This window comes from Hylobates moloch, unplaced genomic scaffold (genome assembly GCF_009828535.3).
Source record: "Hylobates moloch isolate HMO894 unplaced genomic scaffold, HMol_V3 SCAFFOLD_21, whole genome shotgun sequence".
Taxonomy (NCBI): domain Eukaryota; kingdom Metazoa; phylum Chordata; class Mammalia; order Primates; family Hylobatidae; genus Hylobates; species Hylobates moloch.
Genome location: NW_026652296.1, coordinates 44,885,831 through 44,899,894, shown reverse-complemented (window position 1 = coordinate 44,899,894; position 14,064 = coordinate 44,885,831). Strand labels below are relative to the sequence as shown.

The following is a 14,064-nucleotide window of genomic DNA, read 5'->3' as shown; positions in this document are numbered from 1 at the left end:
ACACCAAACTGTTAAAGGTATATCCCCCAGGAGACCATGGCTAAACTCCAGATGAAATGTGAATGGGCAGGATATCATTTTAGACAAAGTTCCAAAAGACTATAGGCTATAACTAAAACTAAAGTGTTAAGGTGACAGAAGAGTCTATCTTGGCAAGCATATTCCTAATTCTGTATATTTTGAATTCCAGTGTGCTTTTCAGTATTTCTTAGCTTGATTAAAATTTTGGAGCCTTGTATGGCTAGGTAAATTTAATATGTGTCATTTAAAAATATACTGTCATCAAACATTTTGTTACCCTTGCAATTAAGAGAGCCAGAATAGTCTTCTACTTCCACAGAAATAATGAGCCCAATCTGGTGAAGGAGTGAAGTAAATAAAATATGTTCTCACTTGGCTATAAAATAGTCACCCATGAGAGGAAATTTTCAGGATCCTTTTGTATCAACCCTTTGGCTTTCCTGAAAGAGTTAGGTCTTTAGCAATCAAGTGATTTCTAGGATGTTGTCAGGCCAAATAGTTCACTTTGAGGAGCAGATGAGCATTATTTACAGAGATGGTAATAATATAAGCACTAATGAGAGCAATAATAATTGACAAATACCTAATAAACATTGATCTCAAGTCCCAACAAATACTTAGCAAATAAGCCTACGTGAAGCTGAGCTGCATAAGAGAAAAAAGAACTTTACAGGAAAAAAGCCAACTGATATTCAACTTAATTTTAAGCTTTATCTTAAAAATGTTAAATGGACAATGCTGTTGTGAGTGAAATAAGATTTAGATCTAGAATGACAGGCCACTGTGTTTTTAGAAACAATTCTTTTTTCCCATTTTTACATTATTGTTGGTTTAGAAACAGAAAGTAGAGTGCAATGGCCTGGGACTGGCTTCTGCTCATCAATTGTTTGCTACAAGGCAAGTTATTTACATCTCGCACTCTTCAGTATCTGTCTCTGTAAAATGAGGAGGGTAACAGCCCCCACACCTCCCAGTGATGTCCGAGAACCACATGAGATGTACAGCACGGCACCTGGCCCACGGTCAGCACCCTGTAAGTGTTGGAATTGTGGCTATGGACACAAACAACGGCATGACACACCTTGGGGTCTGTACCTTTCAACATGTGGTGTTCATTTTAGGAACTTACTGCAAGGTTTCAAATCACCACTCCCATGGTCTGTTTTCCTTCAAATACATGCACACATGTATTTGTGGGTTCTCCTTTATATATAACATTCTTTTTTCCTTATGTGAGAGTAATTATAAGCCACAAAATTGAACACAACATGGAGAACCAGTTTCCATTCTTAGCTAACATTGAGATCCTGAGCCTGTCTTCAGGAAAAGGGGCTTCTGTGAGCAGAAGTCACCTATGAATAGAAATGGTCTGAAGACTGAAACTTAGCTAAAAATTGAAGCAGAAATAAAAGGGCTTTACTTAGTGTAAAAGAAATACAAAAATTTTTAATTATTCCTGATCCAAACAATAACTTGTATTTCTAACAGAAGGTTCATAACATCTTTCTCCTTTAAACTTTAGGCTTACATCCTTCATCTCTCTTGATAGTTCCAATTGGGTATTTAAAAGTATCCTCAAATTAATGTCTAAAAAGAATTCTGGATTTGAGCTCTCTAGCACCCCAACAATCCATACTCGGTATGGCCATTAAAATGACCTTTTAAGTGTATACATAAAACCACTTTGTTACTAGGCTTAATACTGTCCAGTGGCTTCCCATGCACTAGGAATACAGTTCAAGGCTCCACATCATAGAGTCCCTTCCTACCTCTTTGCCCACATTCCTCTACCATCCTCACCACTTTTCCAGGCCTTTTTGTTCTTGGAGCAAACCAAACTTGGTTCTACTGCAGGGCCTTTGCACTTGCTCTTCCCGTGAGTTACAATGTACCCACCTCCAGATTTTCATGGCTGGCTCTTTCTCAACATTCAGATCTCAGTACAAATCCCACTCTTTCAGAAAGGTGTGCCTGGCCTGCCCCACCTAAAGTAGTCCACTACCCAGCTCTCATACCGCACTATCACAAGGCCTGGTTTTATTCACTTTACACAAGCTGAAATTGCCTTATTTATTTGTTTACTGCTTATTCTTTCTACTTCATGAGAAGAGGGAATGCAGCTGTCTTGTTCACACTGTGTTCACCATGCAGAGTTGCTCAATATAGATGAGTGAATTAATGAATGACACCAACTTGATTTTCTTCATTTGAAGGTTAATTTTTTAAAACATGTTGTAATATACCCTTTTTTCTCTGGAAAATACTCTTACATATGTGATAATCTGTGTTCATTCATTTTGCCTGGTACCAAGTAACTTCTTTGACTCACTGGGTCATGTCATTCTTAACCTTGGGTATGTTTTCTTCTATTATATCTTTAAAGATTGTTTCTGTTACATTCATTCTGGAGTTTTCTTTAAAAACACAGATTAGAGTTGTATACTGGTGCTCTGAAAACTCTTTTAAATATCTCTCAGCTAATGTATCAACTAGAATGCCACCTTGTCAGAGAGCCCAACCCTGAAACGACCTTGTACTAAAGTATGCCCAACACCTTCTGCCCCACCATTCTTTATTGCTATTTTTCATATAAGGCATGTAACTCACTTGAAATGGGAACTGCAACGCTGCATGCTTACTCTTAAAATGCTAGTTATTATTTTCTCCTTGTTTACTGTCTGCCCCATATTTAAGATATATAGAAGAAGAAATTTTTGTTCTTGTCTGTCACAGTATTACTGGAATCCAGAAAAGTGTGCCTATACAGAATGGGTTAAACTAATCAAAGAATCAGTATAAAATAAATACATCCTGGAATGAATGTGTGTGTGTATATATAAAGTCTGAGTGCTTTTATTTCATGGAAATTGCTTTTACTAGGTATTGCTTTGGGAATTCAGTGAGTTTAATATGCAAAATCTGTCCATTATTAAAATACTGATGTAGTAACTTAAAACCAAGTGGTTAATGAGCTGCAAAGCTCACTTTAAAAACAAGCTGCTCTGTACATTTCATATGTACACATACTTCTTTTAATTGTCAATATTGATTTGAGACATGAAAATTAAACTGCAGAAACAAACTTAATAACTTGATTTTGATGTTATTACTGTTACTTCTGGAATGAAGCCTCTTGGGAACAAATTCCCACTTGAAGTTTCCTAAATTTTTAATAGAAGACTAGAGAGTGTGACAGCTTAGTAACAGAATTTCAGAGATAGCTTAAGATATGGTTTGGATGTGTGTCCCCTCCAAATCTCATGTTGAAATATGATCCCTAATGTTGGAGGTGGGGCCTAGTAGGAGGTGTTGGATCTTGAGGGCAGATTCCTCACAAATGGCTTGATGGTATCCTATGGTAATGAGTACCTTGAGATCTGATTGTGAAAAAGAGTCTAGGACCTCCTCCGTTCTCTCTTGCTCCCTGTTTCCCCACGTGACACACTGGCTCCCCTTCATATTCCACCATGATTGGAAGCTTCCTGAGGCCCTCACCAGAAGTGCTTCACGTAGAGCCTGTAGAACTGTAAGTCAAATAAACCTCTTTTCTTCATAAATTACCCAGTCTCCGGTAATCCTTTATAGCAATGCAAACAAACTAACACAGCTTAATTCTACCTGAGCTCAAGATTCTTCTATACATCAGGGAACTATTTTATTTACAAAAAGCTATTTCTCCTTGTATTTTGTGCCAGATTTTAAAAAGGGTGGAAGCCATGAAAATGTTAAGGAAACATTATTTAATGTGAACCAAATTAGTGAACCAAATTTCTAACTAAATTACTTTTTAGAATGTCACAAAAAGCCATAATAGTGCTCAAAAGCAATATTTGGTGAAAGCAGGCTAGTTAGATAATGACTGTTGATTGATTTGCACTCGGTTCAATACAAAATTCCCAGAAAGCTGGGCCTAGATAATGCTTCCTTTAGTTGAAGTAAAATCATCATCATCATCATGACTTGGAAAACACACATTCATTCTAGGAATCCTTTGCTTAAAATTACTGAGAAACCAGTGTTTGTTCAAAAAGGAAAAGATGACTAATGTATTAATACCCTCTGGATATTTGATCTGATGCATGAAATGCTTTCTGGTCTCTAGGTAATTCTGCATTTTCTGTCCACCTTTCCCTCTATGTTCAATGGCAAAATAACTGTTATGACTTGACTTCTCATTAAGTATAAGACTAAGCATGAATGTAGTCTTTCTTTTTTAAAGAAAAAAGTGTAAATCTATATGAAGAAGTTATTTTAATTTTAATAGGTCTCATAATTGAGAAGTTATAAATTGATTAAAATATGTATTTAAAATTAACCATAAAATTTATGAGAAGGATGGATTTCACTTACTATCATTGTACTATCACTTTCAAAATCTTCTGTTCAGAAAATGTTTAAATTGTGTAGAACAGAAACGGAACAAAGAAGAAAAATTTAAAAGTTATCTTTGATAAATGGGTAATTGAAAAAAGACTGAGTGACACTAATAAGCTAGTATTGGAAAGAGAGAGACAGAGAGAGAGATAACATTGCTAATGCAATCAGCTCATTTACTTTGTAAATTGAATGCTCTTAATTGGAGATAATAATTTCATAACTTACCTCTGCATACTTTAACTTCAATGTTTTATGCATTTCTCGAAAACGACTGTAACGCCTGAATACAGTCCATGTCTCATCTAGGACAGTAATCTATTAACCAGGAAAACCAAAATGAATAAGCATTAAGAAGCAAAAGTCTCTAAAATTTTTCAAAACAATTTAAAAATTAAATTAACCAAAAGTGATTAGCATGTAAAATTTCTCTAGAACTCAAAACATTAATCTAGCTGCATAAATACAACTTAGAAATAATAAATGCACTTTACTTAAACATGCAGCTTTGGCTCTCAGATCTTGTTATAGGCAGCTTGTCTATGTAAAGTGAAGGGCAGATGGTCATCTCTTAATTGGTTATAAAAAGTGTCCCTTTTTATAGAAACACTTTTAAAGAAGAGGAGGTGGAAGAGGAAAAAAATCTCACTGCATCTCAGTCATTGTTAGTATAATAACACAACGGTATATTTTGCTTTTTTTCAGAGGGAGAATAATCAATCCAGCCTTTAATAGGCTGGCTGGAGTGGAAACTCTGTTGCACATCAGCTCACATATGAAAGGTCACAGTGACAAGAAGAGGCAGGTAGACGACATCAGCCTTTACAATCACACCTAAAGCACAGGCCAATTAATCTCCAATTCCTTTCTCCGCTTCCCACCTTTCTTCTGAGCTCCAGACCCACATACCCAACTTGGCACATCTTTCTTTCCACGTCACTCAGGAACCTCCAATTCAATTTGTCCAAAACCATACTCAATATATTTCCTCCAGTCCCAGCTCTGGTGTTCTCCATTTCAAAGCATTCTACCACCACCTACCAAGCAATGCCAGCCAGAGATGCTGAAGTCATCCGTGACCTCCCTTCTCTTCCTATCCCTGCATTCAAGCAAGTGCTAAGTCCTGCTCTTTTTGCCTTCTAAACATTTCTTAGAATTTTATCCTTCCATCCTTTGCCATCAACACCATTTGACTTTAGGCCATTAGTTCTCCTGTGGACTCTGCAAGAGCATCTCCCAACTGTCCACCCCACATTTGCCCTCTCCAATCCCTTTTCTGCATGACTGAAAAGAGATCTTTTAGAACTCAAATCTAACCATTTGATTTGGGAGGTGACCCTCCTTAAGGGAAGCTTCATGCTGCTCATAGGAAAAGACCTACATTTTTAACCTGTCCACAGCAGCCTGTCTGCAGGCCTCTCCTGCTAGGTGTCTTCACTCCTGCTGCATCCCTGAATGCACATATTCTCTGCCACCTCAGGCCCTTTGCATGGGCCATGCTCCTTTATGGGAACTTAACTTGCACATAGGGAAATGCTCTTCTCAAGCACAATAATTCAGCCTGATTCTCCCGCATGTAAATCATAGAGCCATCAGTAGAAAGTAGAGACAAGAACGAAAGAAGACACAGGTGGGCAGCTTTGTAAGGAGGAGTGAGTCTGAGTCCCAGCCATTCTTTGATTCACTCACTTCCCAAAGTGGCAAATGAGATGATCTAGGGTGTATGAGGATGTACATTTTTCAATTTTTCGTCATTCTGGTTCTGTACTCATTTTTTACAATAACTTTTCAATTGTCGCAGGTTTCTTATGAGTTTCCTTGAAAAAGACATTTCCATAAGAGAACAAAAGTGAATGTATTTACAGAAAATCATTACAAACAACAGTGCAGGTGCTCTGCAGCTGCACTAAGCATTTAAAGCTGGTAAGCACGTCACTTGAGCTTGGGAAACCCCGCTCCTGGCTATGAGGCTGGTTGGCCTTCCTCTCTGGCTTGCTCCTCCTCAGCAGACCTCACTGAGGCACTGAGAGCAAGGCCAGCACAATCAGTGAGGATGTGGGGGCTTCCTCCGGGCCACAGCCCAACAATCCCCAGTCTTGGCTGGACACAAACCAAGTGGCAAAGACAAAACTGGAGCATAAGTGGGCCCTGCTGTCTTCCAACATGGCATGCTGCTGCCTGCTTGCCTGGAAAAGCCCAGGAAGTTAATGGAACCACTCCATGACCTATGAGTAGTAAGATGCAGGATGTTTCACAGGTGGTGAGACTATACTATACTGGGACTCGAGATTCCTCAGAAAGCCACCTCCAGAAGCCTAGGTTTCTTGCATTCCTCAGACTCTGATGTTCCTGGCTCCCCTTCCTTCTCCTGAAATGCTTCCACTGCACTTCTTGGACTCATGGGCAATCATCAGTAAAATCCCCCAGGACCTCAGCCTCTTCTGGAACATCCCCTTCATCTTTGCTCTAACTGAAACCCAGCTCTCTCGTGAGGAGCACTTCCCTGGCAATGCTCTCCAGCCAGGACTGTCTTCTCCCCCCACACTCTTCATCCTACCGTGCTGGGATGGGGTCGCTACTCTTGTTCTTCACTCCAACTTCCAAATAACTGCTCCTGTATCCTTTCTGAAATCTCTACTCTGTGAGCATAGTGCTTTCAGATCCTGCCGCTCTACCCTCCTCCTTGCAGGCAGCCATTCACCCTGGTTGCTTCCCCAATTCCTTGAAGGTTTAGAGTCTGCTCACTGTCATCTATTTCAGCCCTACTGATCTCCTGCATGATTCTTGGTAATTTCATTAATCACCCAGATGATCCCTCCAACACCCTGACCTCTAATGTCCTTTTACCTCTGCCCTGGTTTCTTCCTCACTCAACTTGAAAACCATGAGAAATCCTCATAAGCACAAAACCTCAAATCTGTCCCACTCTTGAAATTCTCTGGACAAAAATAAATCACAACTCTTATTAAAACCAACTGTCTGCTCACCCCCTGCCTGCACCTGCCCAGCAGAATGGAGCTAAGGAATAACACACCACCAAACAGACTGATCTCATTTTAAAGTCACAATTGCCACCATCAAGTCCGCCTCTGATGACACCCACCAGTCATGCCACATTTTCCAATTCTGTGCACTCTTCCATTCTCTTACACAATGATTACTCCTCTTTGTCCTCAAGTCTTCACTACCTCTCTCTATCCTCTCAGCTGACAGCCTTAAGTCCTTAAAAAAAATTCCAGAAAATAATGGGAAGAAATTGATGACATCAAGAATATACTTTTTAAGGAATTTTGTTTTAATGGAAAGGACAGAAATGGAGTGGTAGAAGGAAGGGAAAGGCAAGTCGAGATGGGAGTTTAAGATGAGAGAAATAATGGTGCGTTTAAATGCTCATGGAGTAATGTGACAGAAAGGAGGCTGTGTTGGTGCAGGAGAGAGGAGAGAAAATTGTTAATTGTGGCGTCTTTCAGAAATCTACTTACCATTCCATCCAAACTACTCTTACCAAGGTTAGCAATGGCTTCTGTATTGCTAAATCCACTGGTCAATTCTTGGTTTTGATCATACTTGGTCTATGGGAAGGATCTGACATAGCTGTCTGATAGCGTTCTCCTTCAAACATCTTTTTCATTTATTTCAGCTTTCACTGCTACACTCTTATCTTAGTTTTCTTTTCATCTGGGATTTCTCATCTCCCTGACCTCTAAACATCAGAGTCCTCCAGGGCTCAGTCTTGAACATGTTTTATTTTCTACCTGCACTCACTGCTTTGGTGACCTCATCCCATCTCACAGCATAAATTTACATGTGGATGACTCCCTGGATGCCCATACCTCTCTCCTGAACCCAGACTCGTATATCCTACTGCCTACTTGACAAGCTGGCCTACTCGGATGTCTAATATGCATCTCACACTTATCATGGCTGCACTTACCAAAATTAATCTCATCCAAACCTGCTCCCCTTCCCCATCTCAGTAAATGACAATGCTATTCTTCTCCCCGTTCCATGCAAAAGCTCTGGCATCATCCTTGATGTCTGTCTTTCTCGTTCACACCTCACATCCAGTCAGTCAGTGAATCCCTTCTTGCCAAGCTTCCAAAATAGAATGAGAAAAATGACCATTTCTCACTATCTCCACTGTTCATATGTTGGTCCAAACACCATCATCTCTTGCCTGGATTATTTTTAACAGCCTCCTAGTTGGTCTCCTTGCTTATAGTCTTGCCTCCTTCCTTCATTTTTTTCTCAACACAGGCACCTAAGTGATCTTGTTAAAAATTAAGTATGATGGCGCCATTTCTTTGCTCATATGAAGCATCCTCATAACATGTCCCATCTCACTCGGGGTACGAGTTCGAGTTCTTCCAGTGATCTACAAGGATTTCTACAATCTGTCTCCTCCCTGGCTCTTCCACAACCACTCTCTTCCTTGCTCATCTAGGGTATACCCAATATGCTACACAGCGAGTATGGCCTTAGAGACTTTGCATATGCTTTTCCTCTTTCTGGAATGTTCGTTTCCCACGTTTTCACATGACTAGCTCCCTCATTTCCTTCAAGTCTTTGCTCAAAAGTCACTTTCTTAGTGATGTCCCTGTTGGATATCCTATCTAAAATTGCATCCTCATTTTCCCATTCAACACTGCTTACTCTTCTTCCCTAATTTATTTTTCTTCTTAGCACTTCTGATTACCTAACATGGTCTGGATTTACTAACATACCTTGTTTCTTGTCTCTCTTCCCCACTAGAATGTAAGCTCTAAGGAGAGCTAAGATTTTTACCTGTTGGTCACTGCACCTTAGAACAGAACTTGACACATCACAGGCATTCTGAAGAGTTGGAAGGGGGAGCCCCCAGATGGACTTGTCTTAAATATACTCTGCCTCTTAGTGACAATGAATCAGCCATGGCTTTTTTAAATCTCTCTGTGCAGGCCTCAAACAAAATCAGGATAAAGGAACTGGACACTCAGCTTGTGGGGCTTTAGCCTATGGTGTTTTCCTCTTTGTTGCTTTCACAGTTAATTAATGTTGCACCATTTTTTGAAATCTCCGAATAGTGAAATGGTACTTCAAACCTGCCTCACAATTTTGGGTATCATTCTTCTTTCCCACAGTGGCCCCAGAATAGTGTCCTTATAAGTGATACCAACTTCTCTAATGCACTGCATATGCCAAATGCTGGGGAGAACATGATGATATAGCTAAGTGATTTCCTAGGCAATCACTTAGGATATAAAAGGCATTTGGGCACAAGATGACAAGACAGCAAGAAGAAGATAAAATCCCCATCTAAGAATGTTCCCCCAAAAGCATCCAATACACCCCCTTCTGCCTTAATACCACCCTCCACCCCTGAGTGCTTATAATAGAAGGTGGGATGCTACCATCGTGTGTGTGTGGAGCTGGGTGGAGAAAGAAAGATGGCCCAACGTGGAAAGAACTTAGCCTGCCCAAAGCTACCTTTTCTACGTACAGTTAAATCTACACTTAACATTGGCAATAGGTTCCTGGAAACTAACTTTAGGCAAAACAACATACAGCCAAACCACATTTTCTCATCAACGCTGTAAAACAATGATGTTGAATGAAATGATGTCATTCGAGGACCTGCTATAGTTGGTTTGCTTAAAGTTGCGGTTTCCAAGAACCTAACAGTGATGTTATAAACTTACTGTATTCCTCTGAATTGAGTTTAATGAGGTCAGTAAACGTATCAGAGGAGTCTTTTTGTGACTCTTCTGGTGACTGCAGGAATCCTACCATTAATGACAGAGAGGGGACTCTCTGGAACTATTAACCCTGTGTATATAATAAGGTCTCAAAAATGATGAACAATGAAAATCATTACTGGCATATTCTGGGTAGTGATTTTTGCCTCTTACCTTACTTGATATTTTAATACACTCACATACAGACCTCAATGACTTCTGCCCTCAATATTTCAGTTTACTGTCTAAAACAGTGGTTAGCAGCATCAGCTGCACTGGGGCACTTGTTAGAAATGCATGCTCTGAGGTCTCACCCATAGCTCCTGCATCAGAAACTCTGGGTTGGGGCCCAGCAGTCTGTTCTGACCAACCCCCCAGGGGATTGTGATGCAGGTTAAGGTCCGAGCAGCCTGGCTGTAAACCACTACTCATGTTGTCACTTCAAAATCAGATGTCCCACTACCCTCCCAGGCCAAAGCTCTTAGTGTAGCAGTTAGGGACTTTCCCAGGCAATCCCAGCTCTCAGTGAACTAAAAATCTCACACCCCAGACAACGTGTGAATAAAGAAATAGGGCATATTCGTAGGTCTTCTGAAGGGTCTTCTGAATGGCCTCCTCAACCACACACCCCTTTCTGTACCTGGAGAGCTCCGGCTCTGCCCCCAGGGTAGTGTCCAAACTATGATTTTTCCTTGGGCGGCAGCCCCATTCCCACTCCTTTCTCCCTGGAAGAATCATTTATTCCATCCCCTCCATGATCCCTTAGCATTTAGTTTACACCATGATTAGAACACACAGCACAGGATATTAATTACATAATTAATGTTGCACTAATTGATTTATGCAACTAATACTGCTTATATATCTGTCTACTTAGGAGATTTTAAGCCTTCTAAGGGAATAAGCTATTTGTCTTTAGTAGTAACTGGGGTGGGGTGGGTGGACTGTCATTGCAGAGATACACATTTACTGAGCTCCTACCATGTGCCTGGTACCATATTAGATGCCGGCAGTTTTCTGAGAGACATACTTGACATTATTTTACTTTTCAAATTAGGTAAGAGTTTAGGCTTGATCTCAATTGGAGATGGCCTACTGGAGTCTTGGTTGCTGTTATTCTGTTCTGGTGGTTTCATTAAGGTTCACATGAATCAAAGATAATTGAATTAGTTACAATAGTATGACTGTAAAAAAAAAACTGCAGAGAATATGGTGCATTCTCAATATATTTCTAACACGAGTTCATAGTAAGGCATGAGAGATTTAAAAATTCTTCACTCTTGAGATTTTCATCTGAATTCAGGCTAAATATGGGGATTAGCAAGGCTCAAGCTTCCCACTTTATATGTAACACATTTGAATATCCCCTTGTCTATCAACACGCAAACAAGATGAAGATGATGAGTATCACCAGCAATCATATCAGAAATGGTAGACAAGGCAACTGCATGTATGAGCACCGCACAGAAGAGGCGTTAAATCCTTTCCCTTGAATGGAAAGACCCCATGCCTAGAGCTGAGGATCTGCTCATGGGAAGCTTGAGAAAAAATAGACAGAAAGGCAAAATTAAGATACAAAATTAAAGCCCTCTTCTGTCCCAAATTAAAATTGGGCATGAAATGGGGTGCTGATGCAGAGGGGAGGAACAGAAGATCAGTACAACAAATAAGTCGGACCAAAACACTTAATTATTTTATTTAATGTTGAGAAGGCAAGGTATCATTACCGCATATATTTGAGGAGCAAATTCATTACTTCTCTCCCTCTGAGTGGTCTCACTGATACAAATCCTTCTTTCCTGGGCCATAAAATGATCAAGCACAACTTAAACACCATAAACATGTCCTCAAGATGGACTGCATTTACTTATAAACAATTCTCAATTGAGTGCTTCCCACAAATTTATGTTATATACTTATTTTGCTGATTTAAGGATTGCCAGTGTTAAGATCTGTCATCAGTAGATATTTGGTTATGTATATCTAGCGGTGTAAAGAGGAGAATCAACAGTTTTTCATTCAAGGAATCATACTCCAACTGGCTGCCTTTAAACAGTTACTTGTAGAGTCCTCTTCAGTAATATTTTTTAAAACAACATATGGGGGAGCTACCTCAAGCATATTTCTAAAAAATCCTTATAATTAGTAACTGTTTAGAAGAAATAGTCTAATAGCAACCTAATATATACTAAAAAAAGTTTTGTCTGATTTTTGCAAAATAAAGCTTAGGCAGTGACATAACTATGAACATGTTTGAGCAAACAAGAAATAGATTCCTCATGAACATGCCTGTATATAACAGTAACAAGCATTAATGGATAAGGTTTAATTAAAATCTCCTTACATACTATAGAAAATGAAAGGTAATTTATACTCTCCCAGCTGGTGGGCCTCACAGTGGAAGAGACAAGATGCTCCATGGAGTATGGAAAGAAACTATTGGTACTTCTATTTTTTTTTTTTTAATCTTATTCTCTCTAGATCTCTACTTCTGAAAGTGTGTCCTAATAAATACTATGTACAGTTAGTAAATGTTACACTATCTAAACAGATAAAAATCAATATAGTGGGCCGGGCGCGGTGGCTCACGCTTGTAATCCCAGCACTTTGGGAGGCCGAGGCGGGCGGATCACGAGGTCGGGAGATCGAGACCACGGTGAAACCCCGTCTCTACTAAAAATACAAAAAATTAGCCGTGCGTGGTGGCGGGCGCCTGTAGTCCCAGCTACTCGGAGAGGCTGAGGCAGGAGAATGGCGTGAACCCGGGAGGCGGAGCTTGCAGTGAGCCGAGATTGCGCCACTGCACTCCAGCCTGGGCGACAGAGCGAGACTCCGTCTCAAAAAAAAAAAAAAAAAAAAAATCAATATAGTGGGTGTGCCTGCTCAATAACTTTTCCAGTGATAGCTATGTGTGATTTGAAAAGTTTAGGCTCTGTGACTCTAAGCTGTGGCTGGTAAAAGATGCATGCAGGAAGGTCTCAATGTTTCCAAGAGGGCAGGGTCTAATTCATTAACTAATTCTACTGAAAGTCTTATGCAGCAACATAACTATGAGTGTGTCTGAGAAAACATGAAATATATTCCAAATGTATGAATCTGTATAGTAACAAGCATTAGTATATTAGATTTAATTAAAATCTCTCAGACAACTGTTGCAAATGGTACTAAGCCAGAAGTAGTAAAAGAAGCCAACACCCAATTAATCACACCAATATCCCAGAGAAATCACAGGCTGCCATCTGATTGCTCCTCGATGTGATCTGCCTCTGCCATCCCCAAATCTTTCTGAGGACAGACAGCGCCAATGCTTTCTGATTTCTGTGGGCATGCACACCCCATAGGTGCTGACTCTGCCTGGCTGTCTTCACTGTGACCTCTTCCTGGTCGCCTAGCTTACGTCCTTTCTCTCAGATCAATTACAGAGGCTGGACTCCAGGTTAGTCTTCCTGACACTGGGAGACCAGCACCTCAAAATCCCTGACTCTCTAAGCCTTCTGGTGGGGCCCATCGGAACAGCCCCCCAAACTGAGTGCCTGTGGTGTCAGCCTGCTCTCCTCGGTGCTGCCCTGCACTGCTGAAGACAGCCCCCTAGGAGGGTAGAATGAATTTACACTACAGGTATGCCATTTTAGCTCAGTAGTCACTCCTACTTGGAAATCCTTTCAAATTCCATTCTCTGCGATGAGTATTTCAAAATGTTCTAGATTTTTCCATCCTTATAATGAACTTAGAGTCACCTAAGATCAACTCCCTGAGTATCCTTTTAGGACATTTCAAAATGATGCTGTTGCTACATTCATTTTCCTTCCTTCAAAACCTCTTCATCCTCACTTAATTTTCCTGATTCACTTCTACCTGAGAGGACAGCCCCTCTCCAAGGTTAGCCTCCTTCTGTACTGCTTCCTATTACCAAGTCATCACTTGTCCTTTTCTACCCTTGGGCCTCTGTCTTTGT

The 14,064-nt window shown here is 40.3% G+C and overlaps 1 protein-coding gene across 3 annotated transcripts in view; it reads right to left on the bottom strand.

Annotated features, from left to right (window-relative positions):
- Positions 1 to 14,064, bottom strand: part of KIF16B (kinesin family member 16B) — a 315,626-nt gene that overhangs the window by 58,870 nt on the left and 242,692 nt on the right. For all 3 annotated transcript variants that reach the window (XM_032142462.1, XM_032142463.1, XM_032142461.2), the window contains one exon: positions 4,624 to 4,713. In XM_032142462.1, coding sequence (XP_031998353.1) covers positions 4,624 to 4,713 — 90 coding nt within the window. The remainder of the gene's footprint in view (positions 1 to 4,623; positions 4,714 to 14,064) is intronic.